Here is a 25,316-nt window from a genome sequence, read left to right on the forward strand (position 1 = left end):
ATGGAGTTTGTCAGTTTGGAGCACTTTAAACATGGTGTCAAAGACTACAATATAAGTCTTGGGAGGCAATTTATATGGGTTAAGAATGACAAGGTAAGAGCAAGGGCCAAATGCTCAAATGAAGACTGTGAGTGGATGATATATTGTTCCCGGAGTAACAAATTCAATTGTTTCCAAGTCAAGACATTCAATGATAACCATTCCTGCTGCAGAATTCTCAAAAATAAAAGGGCCACCGGGGATTGGGTTGCTGCAAAGTTGGAGAAAAGGCTGGTCACACAGCCCAATATGACAAGGGCAGAAGCTTATGAGCATTTAAAGGAAGAGTACAAGGTCTATGTTCATCTGAAGAAAGTCACAAAGGCACTACACAAAGCCAAGAGAAGAATAGAAGGACATGAGAAGGAACAGTATGACAAGCTAAGGGACTACCTGGCTGAGCTATTGAGGAGCAACCCTGGCTCCACTTGCCAGATGCAAGTAATACCACAACCAGTCCCTAATAGCCCACCTATTTTTTCTAAACTATATATATGCCTTGATGCCTGTAAGAAAGGATTCAAAGATAGGTGTAGGCCATTGATTGGCCTGGATAGATGTTTCTTAAAAGGCTATTATGGGGGACAACTCTTGAGTGCAGTGGGAGAGGATGCAAACAAGAGCTTTTATGTCATTGCTTTTGCAGTTGTTGATAGTGAGATTAAAGAAAATTGGAAGTGGTTTCTGAACTTGTTACAAGAGGACATTGGCAGCCATGTAGTACATGGATGGAACTTCATTTCTGATCAGCAAAAGGTTTGCCTATTTCAAATTTATTGAGCTTTTATAAAACCTGTGCATTGCTGGCCATGTGTAATGACTTTTGTTGTTGCTTGATATATTAATGCAGGGATTGATACTAGCATTACAGGAGGTCATGCCAGGTGGCCATCATAGGTTTTGTGTGCAGCACGTGTGGAAGAATTTCATTAAACAATAGAAGGACAAAGCCATTAGGGGAATAGTATGGCAGGCTGCACGATGCACTACTGTGCCCCAATTCCAAAGAACAATGCAGAAATTGAAGGAGTTGAATGAAGATGCTTGGGCATACCTTAACAAGATTGACCCCTTATGCTGGGTGAAGGCCTATTTTAGTCACTGGCCCAAGTGTGACAATATAACCAACAACATGGCTGAGGTGTGGAATGCAAAAATTGTAGGGTACAGGTCCAAGCTCATTGTCAGCCTATGTGAAGAACTTAGATGCTATATCATGAGGAGGATGGCTGCCCATCAAAAAAATTCTTGGAACAATTAGGGGTAAAATTGCCCCAGCACAACAGAAGAAGTTGGATCAATTGAAGGTGTTAAGCAACTCCTGGACCCCAACTTGGACAGGGAATTTGGAGCAAGATCTATACGAAGTGACTGGAAAAGGTGAAAGGGTTGGAGTCAATCTAACCTATAAGACTTGTGCATGTAATGTATGGCAGCTCACTGGATTTCCATGTGAGCATGCAATTGTTGCAATATGTCACAAGAATGAACCAGCAGAGCTTTATGTTCATCAATGGCTGACAGTGGATGCTTTGCATGCAACTTATGCACATACCTTGAACCCTGTCAATCCTGATCAGTATTGGCCTGCATCAACTGAGCCTAAACTCATTCCTGCACCACTCAAAAGGCCAATTGGTCGTCCCAAAAAACATAGGAAGAAGGATTAAAGTGAAGAGCATGATAGCAAAACCAAAAAATTAAAAATGACATATGCTATAAAGTGTGCTACATGTGGGCAGTCTGGTCACTATGCAAAGACCTGTAAGGGACCAGCTGCAAGCAAGAGAGGGAAGAGAGCAACACCACCTTCACATGCAGTTAATGTCAACATACCAGCAAGACATGAAGAGGAGCTCCCTTTGAGTCAAGGAGGACCTTCAAGACAGTCCCAAGAAGCTGAGGAATCCATTAGGGGCAACTGCCCATCACCTACTGCTCGACCACCAGCAGAACAATTGTCAACTCAAACTGTCAATGCAACAAGCAGTGGCACAAGGAGCAGGCTTATGGCATTCATGACCACACTTGGGTTTAGGCCACCAAGGCCAGCTTGAATGAAGATGATCAGTTGTAGGTCCAGTATTTTTTGTATAGGGGTTCAGTTTTTGTTGTATAGGCAACAATGGTCCTTAGTACCCATTTTTTTGAATTGTATGAACTGTCAGCTGTACCCCCATATTTTTTTTTGTATTTAAGGCCTTTAGGTGAAGTACTTGTTTTTTTTTTAATCACAATATGTCTCTGTATGAGTGTATTTTGAATAAAAAAACATTTGTGAAAACAGTTTGAAGGATGATTTAGAATGGTTTATGTGGACTACAAGTTCTCAAATTGGTAGGCCTGTAATTATGAAGGAAGGGTTTCGAATTGTAAATGACTACAAGTTTCTTTGTGAATTCATTTCTTTAGGTCATGTTTGATAATTTTAACTGAACAAATTTTTTGAATGCAATATGTCTTTGTACATGTTTTTGGAAAAAGGTGGTGATCCAATGTGTCATGGGTTACAATGCAGCTTTTAAATGTTAGGGGTTATACATTTTGCTGGTTTGAGGTGATGAATATGTCCATACATTTTGCAACAATATGTTCATCCTATTGCTGCAATCTGTTTGTGTTACTGACAATACCTCTTTTCTCTAAACAGCTCATGTCCATTTTTTAACTGTCAGGGACCAAATAGGGCCCCGATAGCATTTGTCAAGGACCAAATTGGCCCCCGATACATATTGTCAGGGACAAAGTTGGGGTTTAGTTTTCATGATTAGGTACCAATATCCAGTTCTTAAATTCTCATTTGCAACAACAAATTTGACTACATATTTCACTACATCCAACTGTCATATATCTGTAATTCAGTTTTACCACCACATAACATCAGTCCACCCTCATTATGCAGATAAAAATGGTTATGCTCCATCATGACAGTGGAATCATAACAGGAATAAACTTCATATGATGCAAACAGATGGGTTGTATTACTCCATAACCTTGTTCATTTGCTATTGACATATACTGTATTATACCATGAAGTTAGCAGTACACGCAAAAATACACATTTTCCAACCAAAATACAGAACTACATTGCCATATAATCATAGCATCTTGTGAACTTTAATCATCACAGTTGTGAACAAGTCATTACATTTCATTGAAGAAAAACTACATTTCGTACACTACATTTCATTGTCATAACAATTGCAATCAAAAAAGCAATCATCAAACCATACACAAGCAGCAACTAAGACCCTAGCTGCCCTACCAACATGCCTAATTTCCTTGTCCATCCTATCTAACTCCTCCACCATCTTCAGTTATAGCTCATTCAGCTTTCTTTCCTGCTCATTAAGCTTCAGTTCTTGCTCACTAATCTTCGCACCTTGGTCATTCAACTTAGCTTGCAATTGCTCACTCATCATCATGTTCACATACTTCAACTTGAAATCCATTTCAGCAACATCCAACTCCACCTTGTTGATTCTTCCATCTTCAAGCTCCAGCCTTTCATTACATACGTCATCTACCCATCTCAAAAAATTACAAAAGGGCTTCTTATCTTGCCAAAATTGCAAACCACGGTAAGCAAATATTCCAAGTTAATTAACTTCAATTTACAAATGTATACATTGAAATTAGGGCACCCAAAGAATGCCCTATTTGGGTTTCTCTCTGTTTTGGAGGTATAGACGATTGTTTGCCTCCCACATTTGCACCTTCGACCGCTAGTCTGAGAGGTTGTTCTACGCCCAAAAGACGTACTCCCACTTGATCCCCCCATACCAGATGACATACTCATCTTCTTCTACGCACCAGAAAATAGCCAGTAAACACCTTCTACTCTCCTCAATTTTCAGTATTCATCGTGGGGAGCTTTTGGGGGTTTTTTTGTTCATGGTTTAGGCTGATTTAGGGTTCCTAATTTCACAAGGACTATATTGGGTCACTAACCCTTTCATGCAAGGGTCACCTGTCCAAAAATCCAACTAGACACAAGGCATGTATCACAAAGACGTCGTATTATGTCCACGTGGCTTATGACGTTAGTGACTCAGCCACTTAACGTTCCAGCTGGGCTCCGTCAAGTGGGCTGTCACATTCTATCTAACAGAAGGACAAACATGGCTCTTTTTTTCCAAAAATAAGGACTAATTTGTGCCTTTTTTATTGTTGAGGACTAAATTGTGCCTCGTAAAAATTGTCAGGGACGAAAAAGAGTATTTACTCTTAATAATTTTACTGAGTATATGTTTGGTTGATAGTAAAATATTATTGGTAATATATGATGATTTTACAAAACTAACCTTAACTTTTCAAAACATGATTCTTGAAGGCATTTTGTACAAGCACGATATTTATTTGAAGGAACTCATGCAAAGGTGAGAATACAGATCTGAGACAACTGGGTATTTGAATTTGGTTTGAAAACTTGTAGAAAAACGAAGAACGACGTACTGTGCTTTTGAAAACAATGTATATGCGAAGTGGTCTGCACTCATTAAAAAAATAATTTATACAAGTCACCCAGCTAAAGAAGACAACTGACAGTGGACAACCACAAAGGAAAACGATTTCTTGGTGAACAACGCAAATCAAATCGAAGTCGAGAACAGAGCACGAAGCTTACAGAGAACCAACGAAGGCAGCGGCGCAAGATGCAAGATGCAAGATGCAAGATGCAAGATGCAAAGGGTATTTTTGTCTCACATTTTTTTCCTGCTTTCCCTTTCAATTGGAATCGTGAATACCATATAATTTGTGGTAATCTGAAATCCTCCTTTTCTTTGTAAATGAGTTTACTAGTAAACGAAGATTACTGGATATTTGAATTTGTTGATTTAAACCAAACATGACAATTGATGATTACCAATTTAGCAATACCAGTAATCTTCATAAATACCCCATACCAAACACAGCCTTAGTTATAAAGATAAATCCATTCCTTATTCTATATTTGGGTACCTTAGAGGTCGATATTAGATTTTCCTATTATTTTTGAAAGCAAATATTAGATCTTGTTTTGTTACTAATTGGGTTCAAACTCGAGAGGATGAGTTTCTAAAACTAGTTGGCAATTTTTTTGCAAAACTTTGGTACTTGAGAATTTTTATTGAAACTGTTTTGTTTTTTAAAGCTGAATGAATGATGAAGATAATATTTATTACACAATTTTTCAACACAAATAAGAATAGCATAGTCAATAAATCAATAAAACAGAATAGTAATGCTAGAAAGTAAAAGAGTGAGGAGAAAGAAGTACAAACTCAAAATTATATTGGTTCAACCTTTCCTTGTAATCTATGTTTAGTTTTCAAGCAAAATCAGAGAGAGTTCTAAATTTAAGTTTTAAAAATGTGTTTGTTACCTTTACAATTTGGAGCATTCCTTACATTAGGATAACTCACCCAAATATTTGTGTCTGAATTTCTTAAGGGATAACTCAACTTTATAAATTTGATGGATACCTTACCCTCTTATTAGAATATAGAAATGAAAGAGGATATAACATTCGGGTGAATAATACAAATTAAAATTCTATAACCACTCATGGATAAGAAGTGCAAATTAATAAAAGAGTATGAAATGAAAAGTGATTTAATGCACGTTTTAATGATAGATGATCAATATTAGGGTGTAGTAACTATTCAATAAATGCCCAAAATGTGTATTTATACAAAATGGAAATTTTAGAATTGTTGGTTTTGATTGGTGAAGCATTAGATAATGTAAAACACTGAAAACAAACAGTTATTGTCCTTACTCTGTAATTGATTTATATATACCCCTGCTTATATCGATTAGAGGCTTTTACAAAATGTATTTATGAGCATTTTAAGAACATTCTAATCGATTAAGGAACACATTAATCGATCGAATAATATTTTTCAAAAGAGTTAATCAATTACAGGGATGCTATAATGGAATACCCCCCCCCCCCCCCCCCCAATTTTCAAAACGATTACTTGGCATAAATGTGTTAATCGATTAGAATGTCACTGTAATTGATTCGTACACTGATCATAAACAAACAAGCTATGTAATTGATTTCCCATAAAATTTAATCAATTAATACAACCAATAAAAACAATTTTCAAGCATCAACCAATTTGTTCTCCTGTATGGACTTTGGAAAATCATTTTTGAGCTCATATCTCAATTAATAAGTACCTTTTATAAAATTTAGAATCTTAAGCCCCGTGTGAAATACACTTTGAAGCTTTCCTTGGACTTGAATCCTTCACTTGTTTCTTATCATCCAAATAGATACAAGTAGTTAATGTAAGCATTCACATTCTCTCTTTTTTTAATGATGAGAAACACTCATATAGGTGGGAATTTAAAAAGTAAAGAATTTAGAGTCAAGGCGCAATTTGGAGGTAAATTTGCTTGATTAAATTACCTTTTTCTGGCATTCACTCATGCAAATCCATTCCTTCCTTTATGTTCCTATTTCTCTCCTTTTTAGCATTGTAAAAAAAAAAAAATTCAGTTTGCAGAGAAATAAGCATTAGATTTTTGTGTGAAATTCCGATAGACTGTAAATTGGATATTACCTAAAATCAGCTATTCAATATATGCAGAACACAATCATGCAACTTTGTCTAGCATACAGGTTCAGGATACAACCAACACACAGGAGCATAATATAAATTTCATCATCCAAAACTATGATCTATTGTATAGATCAGCAAGATTATTATACTATGCATCCCATCATCTCATTCTAAAATCAGTAAGCATGTCAAAAAAAGACTATCATGTTAGTGCAGTAAATTAACAACATTAATGCCCAATATTCGAGAGTGGATCTTTAATGTTAAAATTTCATATAATCTATTTATGTAAAAAAATTTATCTATTTCTCTCTCCACGTGTATTAAATAGGTGAGATTCAATTATTATTAATGAAGAGAGAGATAGATACAAAATTTTCACATAACCAGGTCAGTAAAATTTTATCATGAGAAGATCCATTTTCATAATAACCACAGTTTAATAATATATATATATATATATATATATATATATGACTTTAATATTTCTACAGTTTATCTACATTCACTACATCGTTTTGGGATAAAAAATTATAATGAGAAAGACTATTATAACCCTGAAATAAATTATAATTACAAAAATACTTGATTTTCGCCTCAAAACGACGTCGTTTTGGGCTCAATGTAGATAAGTTATCTACATTAACTGCAGAAAAAATGAAATATATATGAGACAGGATCAACTTACACCAATGTAAGATTAATAACTCTTACACTCAATCTTAATCGTTGATTTCCATCCATCAAACGACTGTAATTAATTATATTATTCTCATTAATTAATTATTAATTATAACCGTTAGATATGCGAAAATCAATGGTTAAGATTGAGTGTAAGAGTAATAACTCTTACACCGGTGTAAGAAGATCCTGCCCCAATATATATATATATATATATATATATATATATATATATATATATGACTTTAATGTTTCTATAGTGAATGTAGATAAGTTATCTACATTCACTTTCAAAATGACGTTATTTTGGATTAAAAATTAAAAAACTTATAACGAGAAATACTATTATAAGCCTGAAATAAATTATAATTACAAAAAAAATTTGATTTTCACATTAAAATGACGTCTTTTTGGGCTCAACGTAGATAATTTATTTACATTGACGGCAGAAAAAGTGAATTATATATATATATATATATATATATATATATATATATATATATATATATATAGGCTTTAATGTTTCTACAGTAAATGTAAATAAGTTTTCTACATACTACATTCACTCCCAAAATGATATTGTTTTGGGTTGAAAGATTAAAAAATTATAACGAGAAAGATTATTATAACCCTGGAATAAATTATAATTAGAAGAATTCTTCATGCATGTGCCTTCTTCTCCATTATCTCTTTTAATTTGGAGCATCAACTCAGTGGTAACAACACTGCCTTTCCGTATTTTGAAGTCAGATCATACACACTGCTCGTTCTGTCCAGAAACTTGAAAGGGACCGAGGGAAATAGGATAAAACTTGCTGACTAAATTCAACTAAAATTGAGGGACACTGAAAGCAACAAAGTTTCAAATTGTTCAAGTTGCACATCTCAAGTAAGTGTTCAGATTGAGACCCTTCCTCTTCTGCCTGTAAAAAATTCGAAATCCTGACATACATTGAGTGTAATTTACCCTACTGTATTAGTAATTCTGTGGTATGAAGTACTGCGATGAGGAACTCAAAGAAAACTCCTTGCATGTGGAACCACTACCCCAAGAATCAAATAGTAAAAAGCTTTTGTTATATGCCGAAAACTTATTTTTTGTAGACACTAGAACCCATATGAATAGGTTAGAATCATCCTTTGGCAAGAAATATTTGATTTATGGTAATTATTCTGTTGCTAGATATCCGAATATGTTCAAGTATCCGGACACCTGGGGTGAGATATCTGAATATCAAATTTCAGATATCCGGATATCCTTCTATAAAAACCCAATTTTTCCATTTAATTCTTGTAATGTTACATGCATTATGATTCTATTATTGACAGTATATGATTCGCTGAGAGATTAAACAGTTTTATGTATGCATACATGCTTGTGAGATGGAACAGTTGGTACTTTTATCTTCCCTTGTTATTAATTGTACCTCCTGATATAGAGTAGTTTAGTTGACACTTGTGAGGGACATCTCATTGTACTTTGAGCTCAAACTACATACAGGTTAACTAGGACATACAGTAGCTAATTTTGGGGTCGTAAGACCATACAGTTATGTTGATGATATTTAGAGGTGTTGTCCATGTCAGTTATGTTACCAAGAAATTATAAATGTGTTGCAAACTGATTGCATTACAGGTACTTCAAAGTCCAAGGACAGTGGACCCGGTAGCACATAAGTATGTTACTTTTCTTTTGTGGATAATGCAGTCCTTAATTCTTCATGTTTTGATGTTTTGAGCACCAAGATGGGGTTAGTGTAATTTTTTGTTGTTGTTTACTTGTACTTGAAAAATCTCATGTATTTGAATTTCAAGGATGTTGAATTGCTTTGTGCTAGAGACTCGTACTCTTATTTGAAGGACGTCTTTTGTTTCCTTCGGATTATTGTGTATCATGTCACCTTCAAATTGGGGTGTAACAGAGGTGACTAAGCAGCGTCATCTTCTATGTCAGTACAGTAATGTCATTTTCGAAGTTGAGCTATGAATCATCCAATCTCGCCATCCATGTGGTCAAAACGTGCAGTGACAGCTCCACATGTCACGTTTTCCAGTAGCAACTTGTTCATCTAAATGACGCTTCCTGGTTATATATTATAGAAGGTAATTGATTACCATGCCCTAGTAACCTATTAATTCACCTGGGTTGATGTCTTTATCGACTAGCTTATGTGTTACCTGATTATAGAGTCCTTTGTTTCCACTTAATCCATTAATTTGTTAACGTCATTAATCCTTTCTGGGAAGTTTATACGTAGCATTTCAATCGATTAACCGTTATGTGTTAATTTATTAACTCGATTCTGACCTGAAAATTTTCAGACTCCAGAGAGTTATTAATCAATTAGCCTTACCTGCTTAATCTATTAACTTCAGCACGTTCACAAATCCAAATCCAAAGATTGCAAAATTCATTTTCCCAAATCTTAATAAAAATAAAAAAAAACTTCAAAATCAAACTTTTCTGCAGTAGCACACATTTATCAATTGGGGGATTTATTTTAGAGATGGGATACCTGCAAAACTGACTCGCGGGAAATTTCCAATGCTTTTTATCGGGTACAGATTAATCCAGTAATTTTTGTCTGAAAAGGATCATTTACAAATAACTTATCCCTAAGATAAACAAATAAAGAGATGTATGTATTCTTAAATCATTTAGGGAGAAAATGACAATGCACTTTAAATTAAATTAAAAGAGCCACTCCTTAATTCTCGTCAGACAATGAGAAAAAAAGGAAGTTTTATTTGTCTTTATACGCAATTAAGAGAATAGCATAGCTAGAGTTTGTTAGGAGGTATACTATGCCTTCCATTAAAAGGCAGGTTGGAGGGTCTAGAGACTTGAACATAGAGTAATATTGCTAACATATGTGACTGCATGACTTTCACAATAAAAATAAAATAAATAAAGGTAAAATAACTTAAAGTTAGATGCAGTCACATCAACCATGTTTATTAATTTATCAAAAATAAAATAAAATATATATAAAGTACGGAAGTAGGATTTCATGAATACAAGGCTTCATCTGATGACCAATTTGAAAGGCACTAAATTGCAGCTGTCCAATGCTATGATTCGAGAGGCAATTCATTGCTTTCACTCAGAAGAGTCATATACGTACATCTTCACAAAAAATAGATTTATCTATAAAGATTACATTTTCCCCCTTTAAGGGGTATGTAACAATCATGAATTTTAATCTCGTCGTTTACAATACAAAGGTGAAGCTTTATTTCTAAAAAAATTGACACGTCAACTCCATCACAATGCTACAAATAATGGAAAATACCTTTGTGCCACTGAGAGTAAGTCGCAAGAGCAATTCTGAAATCCAGGTAAACAAATCACCCATATTTGCTTCTACTGCACCGGATAACATGTTTGACGAAATGCAACCAGCCCAACTCGTTTCTAAATAATCCCCTTGGAAATGCTTGAAGTTGCATTTATCTTTAATGAGCGTTCAGGAATGTAGGTAACACCTGTTAAGATCGGAATGTAAACCCATGAGAACCTGAGCAATATATGATAATAGGCATTTTGCATCATGATTGCCACATTTTACAGAGGATAAGGCTCCTCCAAAGTAAAGTTGTCGTAAGCAAGAAGAGTGTATCCATCCTTAAATTTTATTGAGTTAGGATCACGATACACTAAAAATTAAATCAAGGGTAGATACACTCTTTACTTGCTCACTTTAGAGAAAACCTGACTCCAGAGAAACTTTTTCATTTGTAGAGCAGGAAAACTGTATCTAATGAAGAATGAAATAGAATGCACAAAATAAACCAAACTTCTTAGTAAAAATGCTTGAGTGATACATATGTAAGAAATATGCTTTGCACATAAAAATATAACCGGAAAACTGGAAATATATTACTAGTCCCAGGCAGAACAACTAACAATATGGACCCAAATTAGCACTTGGCACAGAAATGTCACAGCTAGTGGAAGCCAATACAAGACCTTGTAAATTCATGACTAAAAATTGCTATATTTAAGATGAAACTTTATTGTTGCGCCCATGAGTGATTCTTCACAATAATCATGACAATCACAGAATTAACAGATCTTAGGCAGCAGTTCATCCTCCCATCATCCCATTGCTAAGTATTGACCAAATATTATTGAGATAGAAGCACAATCAAGCATGTTAGTTAAGAAGACAAAGTATCATCCAAAAGTATGGTGATCCATACCTTTTTCTTTGACATCAATTTGCAAAGAGTCAAGTGTAATTATGCCATCAGTCAATGGAAATAGTTCAAGCTTAATGGTGGCTGTGGATTGAGATGGGATACACCTGATGTGGCCAATACATGGTTTTAAACTACTCAGTGTCAGTTTAAACAAGGTCCCAGAAATAAAAATGAAGGTTAATATATTACCCAAGTGGAACTATACTCTGCAGCCACAAATGTGTACAGCTCACGCCAGAACTAGGAATAACATCATCACTCATAGAAACTGTCTGAGGTCGCCCATCATCACTTTGTTTCCCATTTTCTTTAATTAGAGAAGTGAAACTCTGCCCCTGGGTGGCACTTATATGTCTTTCACTGTTTCTCCTTCCCAAAAACTCTGCAAAACCAATAAAAGGACTCATTGGAGTGGCAGGTGAATTCAGAGAGACCACTGAAGGGGGTGCAGTAAAAGAGGCTGGAGCAAGAACTGTCAAAGTTAGATCTTCAGATGTCAAATTTGAAGCTTGAAGAGTTAAAACCTGATAAAGTAGAAGCAATTAGGTTAACCAAATTGTAACTTCGGCAGGAAAATAATCAAAGCAAACTAAATATGAGCTCCAATGCATAGCCCCAACTCGAGATAGTCAATAGGTAAAACATATATTGACCTGCACGGGAAGTTGGGAATTTCTTTCATAAGGTCCAGGAGACTCTCCTGACATCTCAGATGCAACAGAGATCATAATATCCCTCGATGTACGTGGTTTCCAACTGGTTGGTTGCTTAAAGAACAATCTTGATGCTATATTAAGCACAAAACCAAGGGATAAACAACTAATTAACACCTAAACATTTATTAGTAACACAAACTACAAACCAAGGGGATAAAAAGCTAACCAGTATAATTGCATCGACATGACACCATAATTGCATACTGATCGTCAATTAAAGCAATCTTCTTTCTGTCAAGACTTGTGGAGGAAAGACTTAATTTTGATGCTGAGTCCAAAGATTGTAACTTTGAAAATTGGGAACTTCTTTCGTCCTGAACCTTAAGATTCTTCCACATAGAAGTTGCAGGTTTAAGGATAAAAGAATGCTCTTCACCTCTCCTGTAATTAGAAACTTCTAATAAGATGAAGAAAATTAGAGCTAACTGAATAAACAAAATTCTGAATTTCACCAAACGTATTTAGTCTCTTCTGTTATTTCCTACAGCTAATCAGATTGATTTAAATACAAAAAAAGATACAAACTCATGTATTCCACAAAACACAATTTCCTCACCACCTATGAGCTGATAACATTTTATAGGTCCACAAAGAAAGATAATTAAGGCATTTTCGAAGGTCTTTTTTTGGATTATTTCATGCCCTATTATAGACTTTATTATTAACAAGTAATTCACAAATGCAACATGTAACATAAAGAAAAAAAAATTACGTAAACGTTATACAGATATTTTCATGTACAATAAAGGCTGCAGTGCAGTACTAACAAAGTATCATTCTTGCCTAAATCAGCGGTATACATACTTGGAAGTTATTCAGATCTGGTTGACCCTACTTCATTTAAATCTTAATCATGCTTATCTGCTTGTTCATATAAAAGCTTATAACATATGCTACAGCAGGAATACCAACTGAACATGATGGCTAGATGCTACAACTCTTATGATAGAGAGTACCCTAGCTGTTTTGTATAGCACAAGCCTATCAGATTAGAATAATGGGAAAACACATTCTAATAAGATTCATGACCTATTATGTACACCATCACTTTGCCTAGTTGTTCAGTGAGTTTGATTTAATACTATAGGTTGAAGTTAACCTGTCCAGCTTCTCTAGTTTCATTTCAAGTCAATCAGTCCTAATGGCCAATAAGAAGCATGAAGTACTCAAATTCATACCGGATAATTATTTATTCTTAATTTTGTTTTATTTGGTCAATCATTTCGTACCCTCCTCTTTGTCACTGATATCATTTTTTTATCAAAAAAAGAAATAAAAAATACAAAATTAAACTGTTTGCCCCTGGTATCATTCAAAAATAACCATTCAATTTCAAAATCATATCGACATCTTTCCTCTTTTACTAATAAAAAAAATATACCCCTCCTTTAGGTTTCCACAACATTTGGCTCTAAACACACCTCAATTTCAGCCTCAAAGCCAGATACTTGTTACTAGCCAGAAAAATCCTCAATTACATTATCTGATGTCCTTCAATCTTTAAACAAATGATCTTAACCATTTCAAACCACAGTTGATCTAAATTTACTATGTACATTCCCCTTGCAACCGATAACCCTAAACCTATATCTATCATCCCAAAACCCTGCCATATTAACAACAGAGTGAAGTAGCACAAGCACTCTTAGTTAGGTTGGACTGGGGGAATATAGAAGGAAGCAAGGGGAAGTAACAATAACACCCTTAATTGAAAGAAGAGAAGAAATGAATTGATGGGGATCCAATCCCTTCCCTTACTCGTCTAAAAGTTAAATAATAAACTCCCTATATGAGAGAAGTCTAGTATAAAACCATTGAAATAACCTTCATTTAATAGCTTGAGCTTTTATGTAAGATGGTTGTTTAATATGGTATCAGAACCTGTGACCAAGTGGTCACAAGTTCGATCCTTATAGCCCCTGTTTTTCTAATAAATATTTAATTATGGAATTTCTTAGCATAGGTAAGCAGGCCTGTGCATTATCCATCCTTCAAGCCCAAAGAACTCTTGTATGAGGGGTGTGCTAGAGAAATCTAATATAAAATCATTAAGATTGCCTTCACTTAATAGCTTGAGCTTTTAAGTGAAGATGGTTGTTTAATATCTTAAAAGTGCAGGAGGGCAGGGGAGCACAATTTTTTTCTATTAATTAACATTTTAAGATTTCACAATATTATCCCCATCGTTGCCTTTACTTTATACGCCAATTCTATGTCCTCCAACTATTCACCAATCAGTTGATCAAATAAGAAAAAGAAGTATATGAATTGAATTATACTAGTGCATTACACATTCTTAGTCTTAACATATAAAACACACATATCACCGGTTTATTATAATTTTTTTTAAAAATTATAAGGTTACAATGAAATTTTACCCTTATACTCTTCTTTTCCTCTTACTATGAAAAGCAATATTCCCCTCCCTTTCCTAAACCTATATGGTACTAAAGAAAATTTAAGGCATTTTCAAAATCAATAACTTTGGTCCTCTTAACTGCATATTGAAACCCCACACATGGATAGTCAACATCGCATCATGAAACAATTCGCAAACCCCCCCCCCCCCCCCTCTTTCTTTTGCAGGTTAGGGGTCCCTCAGCACAATCATATGTAACTGAATAAAATGGGGTATGGAGCATGATATCATATAAGTAACAATACAAACAACATTAAGATATTTACTAAGAATAACAACCTGAGGGCTAAATTTGGTAAAGAATGGTCATTTCCAGCTTCAATACACGCAATTGGTAATGATGATGGTGGCCCACTTTTTGTAGCCTCTTCGAAAACAATTGTTATGGCATCTATAAATATCACAATATCTGGAGCATGTGCAGGAGCAACATTCTGGAGAACAACTTAAGAAATATTAATAGAAAACAGAAGCCAAAGACAATTAACAGTATAAATGCCCCCCAAAAAGTATGACACTAGAATATTCAATAGAAAAAAGGAAAATGTGCCAGATAATTTGGTTCAATGACATCACAGTTCAAACCTTTATCTGAACACACAGAAGATCCTCTGAATTGCAGTCAGCAGAAAAGGAATGAATCTCTACAGGTTGTATTATTTCAATTTTCCTTCTCCACCTTCTTCCAGGTGTATGGATACCTTCTAATCCACAACAAACAGAAAATCGTTCTCGCTCCAATGAGATACCTCGAAAAGATAAAAGTTCTTCAACCCCATTTTTTTTCCTTAAAAACTTCTGAGATGAGATTGGATCCCAATCATCAATGTCAAAGCTTGGCTTAGAACTAGCTGCTTTTAAAGGAGCAGTAGGTGCATTTGTACTTTGGGGTAACGATGACATGGAGTAACTTCTAAAATGGCTGCCAAAGGAAAATAATTGGGAGCCAGATGATGATGAATTGGATCTCTGAGGGGTGCTACCAATTCCTGAATTTGAAGATAAAAGAGGAGGGGATAACGGGCGGGAAGCAGGTGGAAGGTTGTTATCTAAAGGAAGTATCCATTTCAATAGTTCTCCACATGGATCCGGATTTGTATATACTGAATTGTCTTGGTTGCCAGAAGACAATATTTTCTCCTGATACTTTTCATATTGGAGAATTTCTATACAAGGGTCTCTAAGAAAATTAACACCAACATTCACCTGTAAAAGAACCTGGATCCTTCCAAATAGGAAAATAGAATCAGATCAGTAATCTGAGTAAATGAGATTACCAAGGCATAAACAGGAGGATTTTGGATTTTTGCATATTGAAGACAACAAATGCCTCGAGATCAAGTTATATAAAAAGCACTTCAAGATCCACTAGAATTTCATAAAGATTTTCTAAGATATTAAAGAGGCCAGGCAAATGCCATTAAAATAATCTAAAATTTAACAAATGCTTAAGTTCAATCAAGAGAAGAGACCAAGGTTCCAGCCCGTGAAAGACTAGACTTAAGCAACAACTTCCCATCATAAAAGATATGTTCTAGAAACCTCAATAGTGATGCTAATAACATAAGTCAAAATACTACAAAACAGCCCAGTTACCATATATTGCTCCAAATGCCCTAGAGAAATAAAAAAGATTGTAAACATTGATAATGCAGTTACAAGATGAATCAAAGCCGAGCAAGCAATAAACTCATAGCCCAACCTCATCCAGATGCGGTAAGAATTTATACATTTTTACTAAATAATTCTCGATGAGTTTTAAAAACAGGAGGAACAAATGAATTTGATTCCATGTCTTGGTTCTCTAAAAGCTATTTGTAGCTGAATATAAGCAAGGAAAAACTATGCATCTGAACAGATTGCATCTTAAAATTACAAATGATTGTACATTGTAGGTAAAAGATGGCCAAGCAGCTTGTGTGTGCGCATGAATGGGAAATGGGAGATTTAAGTGATCAAATGGGAAGAAGAGGAGAGCTTATAAAAGTCCCAATTTTAACCAAAACACAGTGCTCCATCGGACAGTGGAACTTTGGGATCCATACCAAAATTTTACATCAAGAAAATGCAAAGATCATAGTAACCGAAGTTTTATGTCACATACCACTATGTCTCCATTAGGTAGGGCACAACACTTGACAGAATTCCTAGCCACCCCACCAGAAATAGTTGCATCAAAATTTGCTCTATCAATAACTGCACTAATAGAAGGCACATTTTTTTCAGTCTCTGTAATTCCATCTGTTGAGATCTTTTGGTCATTTGTTTCAGATGAGTTAAACTTTTCCGAAGAACCTCGTTTGGACCAAAGTGGCTCATCAGATTCGGAAATCCTCACAAAGAAGTGAGAATTCTTGAATTTTTGCAACAACAATGCAGTTTTTCTTTTGTGAACCTCCATCCTCAGAAGTGATTCACCGGTAGAAACATCTGCCGAGTGATCACTCTTTGCTTTCGCCGGGTTTTCCTCATCCTGCCCTTGGCCAGAGGAACTCAGATGCCCTTCTCCAGACACTGAACTATTTCCGTTTTCAACATTTCCATTTTCTTTCTCAGAGCCGTGACCTATTCCATTCTTACTCATCACGGCAGCAACTTTAAATGGAGTAATAATCTCCGTATCCTGCTTACACGCTGACAAGCACGCCAGGATATGAACCTGTTCCCCTGAATTACATGTATAAATTAGGTCCAATCAACTTTCCGAGCAAGCTGGCAAACCAAACCATGCATTCCAACACCGAGATTCATGCATCTAAAGAAGGATTAAATTTTCAGTACTCCCCCACATACTCCACCACTAAAATTACAAACACATGGATTTCCACGGAATTAAAAATGTTGATTCGGGTGTTGTAAATGCATTTAAGTGCATTAGAGTAAATACATGTACAAGATGTTAGATGTTGATTCTGATATGCTTTGTTACAACTGTTACCACGCAGGCATAACAAAACATAACAGAATAACTGCAGGGATAACTAATCAACAGCTAACATATTAATAAAGTGAGTCATGTGTTTCTGATTTTAGTGAGTGGAGTTTGTATCACATGAGTACTGAAAAATCTATCCCTAAAGGAAAGAATCTCACCAGGAAAGAGAAAAGAACGATCCAGAGAGTGCAGGGACTGAATATCTGACGCATGATCCAAGTTTTCGGGAAGTTCCTCTATGAGAATATAAAATAAATAAATTTGAGAATTAGATTTATCACATTACATAATAATAATAATAAAAATAAAAAACTATATTAGTTTGAACTGAATGCTAACAAGTTGGTTTGGGTTAGTGTTGAAGACATACTATATGGAATGGTAACACATCCTTCATGTTCAGAAACATCCAAGTGCTTAGCGAGAACTGGAGTGTCGTTTTTAGAGTTCTGAGCAGTGTCGTTTTCGGTGTCAACGTCTCCGTCAAGCTGTTCAACTGTCGAGTAAGGGTCCTCATCGGAGATAAGACTCTCCAAAGATGAAGTCACGTGAGGTGCATCTGCGCGAGGTTCTGGAGTCGTTGAAGACTTTTCTCTATCTGAATAAACATGTGTGGTAGACCGCATCAAGAAATTCATCGTGTTTTCTCTCTCGACCTGCAAAAATTCGAAAATGGTAAATGATAATCCGAATCCAAAACTAAGATAATGATGCAAATGGAAAAGTGAATGATAAAATAGGGATCTATAGTGTGGGATATGAAGAATACCTGATGTGATGAAGGATCAAGCACAAGAGGATTTCGAGAATTGTAGTTGCGACTAACCCCCACTTCCCACTTCAATCTCGATCTGATTATGCTCAACACTACCACCCACTGCACGCACAATTTAATTTTTCTTTACTGACGAACCGAAACGCACCGTTTTGTGCTGGTGTCCGTCTGATTTCAATAATAAATCTCCTCGCGGTTCCCTAACAAAAAAAAAAAAATACGATCTCAATTTTTACCTTTTATAAAAAAAGTTCAATTTTTCCCCCTTTTACAATTTCAGTTTTTTGAAAATATGATCCCTAAAAAATTCAACGAAGATCTATTTTAGTCTCTAAAAAAATGACTAATACGACTATTTTTTTATTGTAAGAGACAAAAATAGGGATCACATTTTTTGTTAGAGATAAAAAAAAACTTTATTCTTTAGCAAGTTTAATGGATAGGATAAAGAGCATTAGACAGGATATGTTATCATATATTGCCTTTAATTATTCCGTTTGTTTTCTTAAAGTTACTTTAGATAATTTTGTCTAATATTCATCAAAATGATGTAATTTTGGGTAAAAATTATGGTATATTTATAATTTTAATTTATTTTAATATTATAATAGTCTTTATTATTTTAATTATTTTAATCTTTTAACCTTCAAATGACGTCGTTTCAGTGAACATTAGACAAAATTGTCTAAAGTAACATTAGATATTTTGTCCCCTTATTTATTATTTAGTGAATCAACATGATAAGATAATCTTAATTTTATCTTATTAGCTTATTTTATCATGTTAATAATAGGATAAATTATACTAAGGAAACTCGGGTTAAAAATAAATACAATATAATAGCAAATGTTACCTCCTCTCATTCCAAATATTATTGGGCACACGAGGGTTCGCCTTATCACCGACCAGCCACCATAATTGCCACTTGTCAGTATCGGCGCCGCCACTACCACTTCCACCAACCACTCTCACATGTTACTATTGCACCAATAACTACCACCATCGTCTCCGTTGCCATTAGTTGTCGACACCAACCATCAAATCCATCAATTAATCACCACAATTGTCACTGATTATTATCGGTACTATCACCACCGCCCATTATTACTTGCCCCCACAACTTATACCACTACCAATTCAATCGATCACCCATCGCACTAGCTGCTGCCGCCGTCACCGCCCACCTCTGTCACTAGTCACCAGCCACAAATATTGACAATTAATTTAAAACTTACTTTTTAAAAATATATTTGGTGAAGATATAATTTTTAATATTTTAAGAAAAAATGAAAGTTAATTATGTACTTTAATACATTTTATTTAAAATAATGACTTTTTATTTTTTTGATAATTTAGAATAAGAAATAATGTGTAAATAAGTAAAAATAAAGTAGTTTAAAATCATTTTTAAAATATTATATGAAATTCTATTAAAAGGATATTTCTGTTTATTTATATCATGTTATATGGTTCGCCTCAAACACTAGATATGATAATATTATTTTAACATACTGCTTATTTAGTGCACATAAAACACATGATAGAATATGAGTTGGATGGATATAAGCTTATCAAGCTCATATCTTATTCTACTCTTATCGAGCGCTCCTATCCCATCTTATCTACCCAACGAGCTCAATTCTTTGAATAAAAAAATGGCAAAGTGTTCTTATCACAGTTTATAAGGTTAAAAAATAGGGATTTATAGATATTATGTTGTAGAAAAGAATTATCATCATGTTATGAACACAAACTGACGTGGGGCCCACCTTTTAAAAATAAAATAAAAAAACAAAAATGGTTGGTACAACTTTGTATATATCAGTAGGATATTTCAAAATTTTCCTACAACATTACAAACTCTTTCCCCTAAAAAATAATAAAAATTTGAGCAAACCCTTGAATTGGGTTGGGTTAATTTTTTTTTGACTGATTTTGATAGCTTGGGTAATAAAAGAGGTTTTTGGAAGAAGGGCATTCAACGATCCTTTAAGTTGCTTGTCTTAATTAAATTATATATATTTTTTTAAAAAATTTCTACCAAATGGTGGTAGCTCAGTTGGCGTATGGGAGCTAAGCAGGTGGGGGTGAGAGCATGTGTTCGAATCTCCCCAGTACCACATTTGGGAAGGGTTTAAAGCCTTAATCTTGGACCCGCCCCGAATCGAATTAGTTGCGAAGCAATGAACCGATTGAAATATTTCAAAAAATAAAATAAAATTTCTGAACAAGAAAAACAAAACAAAAATTATAAACAAGACCAGGTCTTAGCGCTCCATAGGTTTGAATAAAATTAAAGAAAGCAACACTAAACAGAACTGACCAACTATGATATGTTAATAGAAATTGCGTCTGCTTTACAGCACAATATCACCGATGATAGAATTATAGGTGCCGTTTGAAATTTGTTTTAAAAAACAATTTTTTGATTTTTAAAATAAAAAAATATGTTTGATAAGATTTGTTTTGTTAGAAAAAATAAAATAAATTATAACTATTTTTTTTAAAATCATATCTGAGTTGCTTTTATTTTATGTTTTGATTTTTAACTTTCAAAAAAAAAAAAACATAGACAACATGTATTTCATTAACTATTCTACAAAACAGTTTTAAAGACAAAAAAAGTCAGAACATAATTAAACACACTCTAATATTTTTTCAAGTTAAGGATAGACAACTCCTCTCTTCCTCCGTCGCCACCACCATTACGCCATCACTATCATTACCACTACCGCCGTCGCGATTGCCACCACACTATATGAAAAGAAAAGTGATGATTCAAAAAAGAATTATGTTTAATAGAAATAATTTTTTATTCTATTATTTGTTGTATTATCAAATGCATTCCCATTTTCAGAATAAAAAATAAATATGTTATCAAATAATTTTTTTTCCCAAAAACTATTCCAAGGCACAGAAATATAAAAGAATTATTTTTTTTATAAAACCAAAATAGTTATCGTGCATACCCTAATCATCTAAGGCCTAATTATACAATGGAGCGCCTGAACAACTAACTAACCATTAACCAACTAAATGAAATTATAATTTACCTAAAGCAACTCTGATTACAATTATAAATTATATTAATACCTTCCATTTTGAAAACAAAATTATCCTTAAGTTTGATAAAAATAAATAAAATAAATAAACATTATCAACATCGGGCTTCCATCTTTGAGCTTGATCTAATCCAGCATAATAATGATTATAAAATAAAAATTGAACCGTGTTGGGCCTATTCTGGCATCTGATGTAAGGATATAAAGCCATTTCAGTTCATGATTATAAATGGAACTGCAGATTTTTTAAAGCGCAACTACAGTTGCGCTCGAACACTTAAACCCTCGGGAACAGTGACTAAAGTGTCACTGTTTCCTATCTTATTTTCTTAAATGTCACGTTAACAGTGTTATTTTTTAAGCTGTTACGGGAGCAAGTTTGCTGGGCAGTATAGCGAATTCGATGTGCTGATGTGTCACGTTTCTGAGTGGACACCAAGGTCGTTAGTGTTAGTAGCGAACTCTAGAGCAATTAATGCTGACAAGTTCGCTGATCAGCATGACGAACTATGTGCCTTCCAGATAATTTGCTTCTTCCATTTTGTTGCACGAATTTCGAGGGAAATTATTACTCAATGTACTAGTCAGTTTTTTACTAGTACGTCGAATCATGCCCATCAGCGAACAAAAAGGATATTATGTGGAAAGATTTCGAGGGAAAACAATGAGAAATATAATTGTTTTCGAGGGATATATATTATTACTCAATGTATTAGTCAATTTTTTACTAGTAGTCTAGTACCTTGAATCATGCCCATTAGCGAACAAAAAGGATATTACGTGGAAGGAACAAAAAGAAACAAGCAAATTGTTTTCCCTCAAAAACCGTGCAACAAAAAGGAAGAAGGAAATTAACTGGAAGGCACATAGTTTGCCATGTCCATCAGCGATCTATGTGTATCTCACACTTAGTTCGTTGCATGTGGCAGCGAACTTGTCAACATTAATTGCTACAGAGTTCGCTATTGACACCAGCGATCTTGGGATCCACCAGAAACGTGAACATCAGTGCACCAAGTTCGCTACACTGACCAGCGAACTTGCTCCCGTGGAAGATTGGAAAATAATACTGTTGACGTGACATTCAGGAAAATAAGACTGAAAACAGTAGCACTTTGATCAATGTTCTTAAACCCTTGCATAACCTATCCAAGAAACAGAGTAATTAAAGACATGAACTGAAATGGTTTATATCCTTATATCAGATGCCAGAATAGGCCCAACACGTTTCAATTTTTTTTTTATAATCATTAGTTTAGTAAGCATGGTAATCCACATATGAACTTTTACCCTTTTTGGACTCTTCCACATATTTAGTTTTATTTTATCTTTATATTATTTTCTTCTTTTTATATGTTTCATCTTTTATATATATATATACCCTAAATCTATCACTACTAGACCAATCATAGTAGTTTAATAGCGAAAGAAAAGAATAAAAGTGAAAATATATATTTTGATATTGGACTTTAAGATGGGACAAGAATTAAGGCCCTAGTTTGTGGCCTATCTTAATAAAAGAAACAAAAAGAATAATATTTTTTTTACTCTCCTCCTCGATCAGGGATTGTATGTTACTTTACTCCAATTTTTTTTTTCTTTTTTTTGTTTGTTTTGAAGTTAGCAGTTAAATTATCCTGATATGAGAACGGGAAGAATTTTTTAAATTTTTTTAACATTAAACTTCTATTTTGCAAAAAATATATAGATAAAGAAAGAGTTTTATTAATCTCATGTTAAAGGAGATAGTTATCTCATGTCATAGAGACAAACTAGTGGGCTCCATCACCTGAAAAAATAAAATAAAATAAAAAGGTGGCACAATTATCGAAGGGTGTGTAGGAGAGAAAATTTATATCATATGACATAAGAATAGTTTTTCCCATATAAAAACAATGGCTTCACAGATAATAAATACCAACAATTTTACACCAAAAAATAAAATCAAATAAATACCAACAATTTTTTTCTTTCTTTTAATTTTTCATTTCTTCAATTTCTCACAGTATCTCACCCGGTAAGTGAGAAATTAATCTCTGAGATAATTAGAAGTGTGTAAAATAATCAAAAAATTGAATCGAATCATGAATCGAATCGCCTTTAAAATAATCGATTTTTTAAAATCAGTTCATGAACTGAACCGGTTCAAGAACCGATCCAGTTTTTAGAACCAGTTTAAGAACCGAACCGTTTTGAACCGAACCGAACTGAACATTTTCCGAACCGAACCGTTTCCAAAGCGAATCAAATTAATTTTTATAACTTTATTTTTTTTAATTTTTTTCTTTTCAAAATAGTGTCGACACGAACCGGTTCCGAACCGAACTACTTCTGAACCGAACCAAACCATTTAAATCAATTCGATTCAATTTTTCAAAAAATTCGGTTTGGTTCGGTTCGATCCATAAACATCCCTAGAAATAATCACATGTCGAGGCGAAGACTTTTTTCAACAGTATTTTTTTTTAATACACAAATTTCGGAGTCAAAAGCAAGTCTAGAACTTCTATTCGCTCCAATACGGTAACTAATTGAGTAATAAGCAGAGGGGCCAAGCTTCACTATAATAATCTATGATCCCACAAAATAAATTAATAAGTTCAGTGGGAGCATCTATCTGCATGTAAATCACTTGCTCTCACGTACTATGGAACAAAATAAATTAATCTATGATCCCACAAAATAAATTAATGAAAGAGGCATATAGATTTTTACCAAAAAAGAAGAAGAGGCATATGGATTAAACATGATCCACCCTTTTCATAATATATATATATATGGGGAAAATATTGTAACAACCAAGTTGTGTTACTACCAAGTGACTACCAATCAATCTTACCGTTAGATCGATTATATTGATCCAACGATTATATTTATTTTCATCTTTGTATGGTCATGATTCCCCAAATTTAATACTTTATATTTATTTTCACATTTGTATTGTTATGATTTCCCATATTAAATGCTTTCACTTTAAATATGGGAAATCATGACCATACAAAGATGAAAATAAAAATATAACCGTTGGATTAACATAATCGATCTAACGGTGAGATTGATTGGTAGTCACTTGGTAGTAACACAACTTGGTTGTCACAATATCCTTCCCCTATATATATGGCTTTAATATTTCTAAAGTGAATGTAGATAAGTTATCTACATTCGCTCTCAAAATGACGTCGTTTTGAGTTGAAAATTTAAAAAAATAATGAAAAAGACTATTATAACCTTGAAATAAATTATAATTACAAAAATACCTTGATTTCCGCCTCAAAACGACGTCGTTTTGGGCTCAATGTAGATAAGTTATCTACATTGACTGTAGAAAAAGCGAACCCTATATATATATATATATATATATATATAATGTTTCTACAGTGATTATAAATATGTTATTTGCATTCATTCCCAAAACAATATCATTTTGAGTTAAAAGATTAAAAAATTAGAATGATAAAACTATTATAACTCTTGAATAAATTAAGATTATAAATACACGTTGATTTCTGCCTCAAAACGACGTCGTTTTAGGCTCGCTGTAGATAATAAGTTTTTTGCATTCACCGCAGAAAAAACGAACCTATATATAATTAAATATATATATATATATATATATATATATATATATATATAATAAAATTAAATTATCTCCTACACATAAATAAAATTATGTAGTGCCCATGCGAAGTGAAGAGAGAGAAAAAGAAAAAAGTAGACTCCACCTACTTTTATATGTATGTAAGAGATAATTTTATCTCCTATAACATGAAAGATATTAAACTCATATATATATATATATATATATATATATATATATGAAAAAGTATTTCTACAACTATCCTTTTTCATTAAGTATGACCGGTCATACTTAGTTATAACAATAAAACTGTTTTTTTTCTCTCTCCTCAGACACTATCGGCTGACGTGGCAGA

General features: G+C 33.8%; 3 protein-coding genes across 3 annotated transcripts; 1 reads left to right on the forward strand and 2 right to left on the reverse strand.

Annotated features, from left to right (window-relative positions):
* LOC133288634 (uncharacterized) lies at positions 1-979 on the forward strand. The gene is made up of 2 exons (XM_061486446.1): positions 1-795; positions 890-979. Exons 1-2 carry the CDS (start codon positions 1-3, stop codon positions 977-979), a joined length of 885 nt encoding a protein of 294 aa, XP_061342430.1.
* Positions 980-3,356: 2,377 nt separating this feature from the next.
* LOC133288635 (uncharacterized protein At4g04775-like) lies at positions 3,357-3,838 on the reverse strand. The gene is made up of 2 exons (XM_061486447.1): positions 3,658-3,838; positions 3,357-3,598 (listed from the first exon to the last, which is right to left on the reverse strand). The coding sequence occupies exons 1-2, from the start codon at positions 3,836-3,838 to the stop codon at positions 3,357-3,359; spliced, it is 423 nt and encodes a 140-aa protein (XP_061342431.1).
* Positions 3,839-10,302: 6,464 nt separating this feature from the next.
* LOC133288627 (uncharacterized) lies at positions 10,303-18,433 on the reverse strand. Its single transcript, XM_061486432.1, has 11 exons — positions 18,317-18,433; positions 17,918-18,203; positions 17,706-17,783; positions 16,717-17,279; positions 15,198-15,830; positions 14,892-15,046; positions 12,360-12,574; positions 12,131-12,264; positions 11,667-12,001; positions 11,478-11,581; positions 10,303-10,760 (listed from the first exon to the last, which is right to left on the reverse strand). Exons 2-11 carry the CDS (start codon positions 18,183-18,185, stop codon positions 10,690-10,692), a joined length of 2,556 nt encoding a protein of 851 aa, XP_061342416.1. The 5' UTR covers positions 18,186-18,203; positions 18,317-18,433; the 3' UTR covers positions 10,303-10,689.
* Between the last annotated feature and the right edge of the window lie 6,883 nt (positions 18,434-25,316).

The sequence above is a fragment of the Gastrolobium bilobum genome, unplaced genomic scaffold, assembly GCF_033153095.1.
Source record: "Gastrolobium bilobum isolate Gb01-03AN ecotype WA unplaced genomic scaffold, APGP_CSIRO_Gbil_v1 utg12205, whole genome shotgun sequence".
Taxonomy (NCBI): Eukaryota; Viridiplantae; Streptophyta; class Magnoliopsida; order Fabales; family Fabaceae; genus Gastrolobium; species Gastrolobium bilobum.